This window comes from Homalodisca vitripennis, unplaced genomic scaffold (genome assembly GCF_021130785.1).
Source record: "Homalodisca vitripennis isolate AUS2020 unplaced genomic scaffold, UT_GWSS_2.1 ScUCBcl_12300;HRSCAF=21939, whole genome shotgun sequence".
Taxonomy (NCBI): domain Eukaryota; kingdom Metazoa; phylum Arthropoda; class Insecta; order Hemiptera; family Cicadellidae; genus Homalodisca; species Homalodisca vitripennis.
In genome coordinates, this window is record NW_025788410.1 from 1 (window position 1) to 5731 (window position 5731).

At 33.0% G+C, this 5731-nt stretch overlaps 1 protein-coding gene across 1 annotated transcript; it reads right to left on the reverse strand.

Moving 5' to 3' along the window:
- Positions 1 to 743: 743 nt before the first annotated feature.
- Positions 744 to 1689, reverse strand: LOC124374996 (Werner Syndrome-like exonuclease). Its single transcript, XM_046833128.1, has one exon. The coding sequence runs from the start codon at positions 1607 to 1609 to the stop codon at positions 890 to 892; it is 720 nt and encodes a 239-aa protein (XP_046689084.1). The 5' UTR covers positions 1610 to 1689; the 3' UTR covers positions 744 to 889.
- Between the last annotated feature and the right edge of the window lie 4042 nt (positions 1690 to 5731).

Here is a 5731-nt window from a genome sequence, read left to right on the forward strand (position 1 = left end):
ATAGGTAGTTGTAAATAAGAGCAGACACCATAAAACCACCATCTAAAAGAAGTATGTAATGTTTTTATGTATTTAAAAAGAGTGAACCTTTAAAATAAATGTTAGTAAACAGTTGCGTAAATTGTTAATGACAAATAAAGTTCTGTTAATTCATCTGTGCTGTACTGTTTGTTAGTAGCCTATAGCAGAGGTACAAGTAGCACGGTTACAGTTTAGCAAACAGTGCTCCTGCTATGGAACAGGGGTCAATACACTGAGCTCCTTCATTTGGATTTAGGCATGTGAAGGATGAAATTTGTACATTGTCATATTCCTCTTGAACCATTTAAATCATCTGTTACTAAATAAGCCTCAGTGTCCAATCAATCTGCGAGGAAATTGCATAATATTAGAACACAATAAAAAGTTTTCTCAAAATGTAAAAAAATCCTTTAAACCATTAAGAATACACATTTAAATTTAATAAAATGTCTTATACGATTATAAACAAAAGATTTGTAGATTTAAGTGGCAAAGTAATTGGCACAAATTTTTCTAATAAAATTTTCACTTGATTGTAAAATTTACTATTTATATAACAAAACTGTAGTAATTAAGATGCATAACTTCACTAGTATGATGTTATGTTAGATTAAATACTTGTGCATCCATAAGTCTTCAATAATTCTTAAATTAAGAAAGATGATATTAAAAATTGTGTTTTCATATTTTTCTTGTTACATTTTGTTTTGTCTATAGTATTATCTGGAAGAATAAAATAAAGGTAAGCTGCTTCTAAAACCAAAAGAAGTTTCCCGTTAGAATCCAATACTTCGATGTAGTTTACTCATTAATGGCTACCAAAGAAAAAATCTTCAATTGATCCTTGCACTCAACTTGGGCCAGGTCTTTATTTCAAATGCTCATCTTTCAAGTTAAATTTGACTTCTAGTTCTTTCAATTTATTGTAGAGAATCAAAGAAGCATACGCATCATTTGCAGCATATTCAAGCTGATATTTTGTCAAAGGGTTTTGAACCCAATTGCTCAATCTAATACCTTCTGGTTTAGCAAGCCGCATTTTTAGTACAAATAAAACTAATCTTTCTAAGCTCCAACATTCATTTATAGAAAATAGTCTGTTAGCCAGATAATTCAGTTCCACTGCATTGTTTTCCATGATGGAGGCCACGGAAATGCCAAAGTCCCGCCCCAGTTTCCATACATCACATCTGATATTGACACCAACAAGTTTTACTTTGGGATGTCTGATAATATTTACGAACACTTTTGGAAGCTTCTGCCATTCATAAACTTGCAACAAGTAACAAATTTCTTTGCTGACACATAACTGAATCAAGGCCGTCCTGCATTGCCTTTGTCCGAGTTTATACCTCACAGGCCATTCCAAGTCAAATCCGATGACCAGTTCTTCAAGTGTCTCCAGCTGTTTCAAAATAGCTTCACAAACAAAACCCCATTCACCCACTGTATCAAAATATTTCAACTTCCCGTCAAAAGACAATAAAGGCTTCTCAATTTCTGTTTCGGCTATGTGAAGGGTTTCATTTATTTTCTTCCTCGCGGCTGCCCTTTTTTCCATCCATTTGGGCAACTTTCTCTCCTCCATCTCCGAAATACGTTATAACAGATTTTAAAAGCTTTTAAATCCAGCAAAACTTTAAACAATTCAGTGATGGCTTTATCAGACAGTTGTAATGAAACAGCTGTTTCAAAACATTAGTTTTGCTGTCAGGGATGTTAACCAGAAAATAATAATGGTATAAAATAGCAAATGACCCAAACATTATAAAAAGGAACAGCTCTGATTCAAACTATTGTTTATTATTATTGCTTATGTCATATCATATACATATTGAGAATATTTTTGTACAGGTTTTTGTATGAATCAAAACTTTATACAAAACCTTTTTCAGTGTAATCCTGGTAAATGAAAAAGAGTTGGACATAATTATTTCATCATTAAAAAATAAACCGTCGTCTGTCTAGCCATGATGTGGTTCCTTTGAAATTAATTCAGTATGTCGGTAAATCTTTGTTGTAGCCTTTAGCTCATTTAATTACTTCTTCCCTATAACTGGAAAAATTCCCAGAAGTTTTAAAACTGTCAAGAGTTATACCAATTTTTAAAAAAGGAGAAAAAATGGTTAATTAGCAAATGTCGTCCTGTATCAGTTTTACCCTCTATATCAAAACTTTATGAGTAGTTTATGTACAACCGATTATTAATCATCAAAAAATAACAATTGTTTGATGACCAGCAGCAAGGATTCCATAAACATAAAAAATCCGCCTTGAGCCATATTAAAATTTACTGAAACAATAATGGATTCAATAGACAAAGTAAACAAGACCATAGAGATCATGGACCTGTCAAAAGCATTTGACAGTATTTTTCACAAAAGTCCTTTTCAACAAAGTTAAAGTTATGGATTTACCAAATCTTTCTCTAAATTAGATCATATCTCTCGGACAGATCCTAGTATGTTGAGAATAGTCAAAACAAAATTATTAATCATTAAAACAGAATTCAAGCAAATTAAAAATAAATAATGCAGTTCTCAGGGTTTTATTCTTGGACCATTGCTGTTTTAATGCTATATCCAAAGAATACCCTACATTTTAAATAATATTAATGGTATAAGAATTAATTTGATCTTGTATGTTTATAACTATAACTTAATTACTTAACTTATAAAAAAATATAAAAATTATCAAAATCTGGAAATAGCCTGTGAAGAACAATTAAAAACAACTAAATCTTATTTTCAAAGAAATGGATTATTTTTAAATGGCTGCAAGACTAATCAAATGATATTTTCCACAGTAGAAAGCAAAGATATTTCAGAAATACCAATTTCAGTTAAACAAGCTAATATTAGAAAAATTAATAATATAAAATTCTTAGGATTTAATGTAGACAATAACCTTAGTTGGGATTGTCACATAAAATATTTAGCGAGCAAAATTTCATCAGGCCTCTACATGAGACAAATGTATTTACAGTGTAGCATTGAAACACTAAAGTCGATCTACTATGCACATATACATTCTTATTTATGTTACGGATTGGCCATTTATGGTAGAACATCTAATAAAATGTACACAATTTTGATACTAAAAGAAGCAATAAGAATAATTTTAAATTTAGAAGACTTACTCTGTAAAAGACAAATGTTTTATTTTAGAAATCCCAACAGTATATGATTATGATATCAATACATCTTAGAGTGCATTATGTGTATAGGAAGTAAACTCCACAAACTGGGTACGCATTAATATTCATTTTTATCATACTAGACACAGAAACAACCTAGATTTACCCCAAATCAAACTCAGTTTTTACAAAAAGAAAGTCACTTATATGGGTGATAAAGTTTTTAATCACTTGCCATCAAATGTAAAGAGCAAAATCAGTGAAAAGGGCTTCCGTGTTCTCTAAAATATATTTGTTGTTGCATTCCTGCTACTCACTGGAGAAGTTTTTTTCTAAATCTTTAATAATAAATTTGCATTTGAGATTCTCAGTAGACAAAAAATAGACTTGAACAATGAATCAGAAATGTCATTTATAGAAATTAGGCCAAGAAATCTGAATTTAGGTAAAATTCATAATCTACGTACTTTTAAATGTGTTGACACATTTGGGCGGCTGAAATGCAAAGTGGTCTAAGTCATACAAACCTGTTTCTGAGATAATTGATGTTTAAGATTTTTTGCAATAATTTTGTAATGACTGACTTTAGTTAAACAATTATTTTTTAGTTACTTTTGTACAATAATCTTTTATTTTTTAAAGCATATAACGTTTTTTTAGCGTGTTTTTCCTTAACGCTATAGCCAAAAGACTGACTTAGACCACTTTACCTTAAGTAAGTTTTAATATCAATTTTAATTAATTAGATGGGTAAAAGTGGTCTAAGTCAGGACTTAGACCACTTTACCGTAAAACGTGACTTAGATCACTTTGGCTTACGTTAGTTGATACTTTTAGCTATCTGGGAAAATGAAAAATAAAAAAAATGGTAATAATAAAAAGTAGCTTACTTTATTACAGTTCAACTTGTATAAAAAGACATGATAGGCCTACATCAGATAAATGTTTTTTTTAATCAATGTTTTCGTCTTGCTCTGGTTCAGCCACCTCTTCCAGAAGTCCAATGTCCTCAACATCATCACCTGTGATCAAGTTATGGTAGAACTCATGATGAACGGGTGGAATATAGTCCAAAAGGTCTAACATATCCCTTTTCTTCTCTTTAGTCACAGGACGGGGAGCATTGTACAAGTGACTTTGTTCAATCAACCCAACAGGTATTTGGTCATTGTTTCGATTTTTCTTTGTCTTTTGTTTCGACCAAGCGAGAGACACTGATTCAAACTGTACATCTTTCTGTAGAGTTTCCTTGTAGAAAAGGACAAAAGGTTCTTCTCTGATAAATCTGATCCACTGGGTTTTCAGCCAGTTGAATTTTCCTTTATCAACGTTCACTGACCGTTTAGTTACAGCATCAACTAACTCCGTGGTGGAATAGAATTCCTCTCTGTCCATTTTTGTTAAGTGAAACGGATTCTTACTTCGGCATTTCAGGATGGCCTCATTCCACTCATTTGGGGAATAAATTACCTGTAGCTTTTTCTGCGCATAGGACTCGATTGAAACAAAGTCCGTGTCATTTGGTAAAAATGAATGGCCACTTACCATGTATTTCAAATCAATTACATCGATAGACGTTTCCATCTGTGTCAACTTTTGCATAGCAAGAGCAAAGTTCCAATTTCTGTTTTGTCCAGTACATGTATCGCTGTACATAAGATGTTTGCAATCTTTAGCCCTTGATAGCAAGTGCTTGGTTACGCAGGAACTAATCTCTTGGGAACCACGGGAAGCTTGGGTTTCGTCCCATGTGTACATAAACCCTAACCCATTTTTTAGTTCGTGACACCCTAAATTGTACAAATACATGTTTCGCTTATAGTAAGCTATACCAGTAGTAAGTCTAGGAAATGGTAAAGCTTTTTCTAGGTCAAATGTGAACGCATAATAGTTTGGATCATCTTTTGATTGCTTTGCGTCTTCGTCCTTTGCTGACCTAGCAGCTTCTGCTTTTCTTAAATGCAGTTCATGCATTGCTTTCAAATGTTGTTTTTCCTGCTCATTTTGTAATACGTTCAATTTATTTTCAAACACATCGCATTTTCCGCAAGTATCTTTTAGAGGGGAATGAAAATGTAAGTTGAACTCAGTGTTAAATGTGCGACGATACACCGCCTCACTGACAGGATCGCCTTTCCCATTACAGTATTCCAAATACGACTTGTACATAGCAGTGATGGTCAAGTGTGATGGTAAATACTTTCTGTTAGGGTTTTGAGTCCTAGTATAATGCGATTGGTACGCAGGAAAAGAGGATATATGTTCCCTAACAACATTCATACGATCAACAGCAATTTTGTTGGCTGGAACATGACAGCCACGTTCGTCCAATCCAGGTGCTTTTCCATCTTTTAGCTTCTTCAAGGATCGCGTCAATCGACCGTGGCTGATCTGAAAGGTGTCAACAAAATACTGTCTACAAACATTGATGTTGTTGCCATCCACATTATGAATGTAAAAATGGTTGGACGAGCTCTTGTTTGGGCGGGAACCATCCCTTGGCCGACGACATTTTGGGATTTCTTGCTTAACCAAGCCACACAAATAGGCATTTTGCAATTTGAAAGATCCCAA

Coding starts and splice junctions, on each gene's coding strand:
- LOC124374996 (XM_046833128.1), bottom strand. CDS start 1,609: ATGGAGGAGAGAAAGTTGCCCAAATGGATGGAAAAAAGGGCAGCCGCG.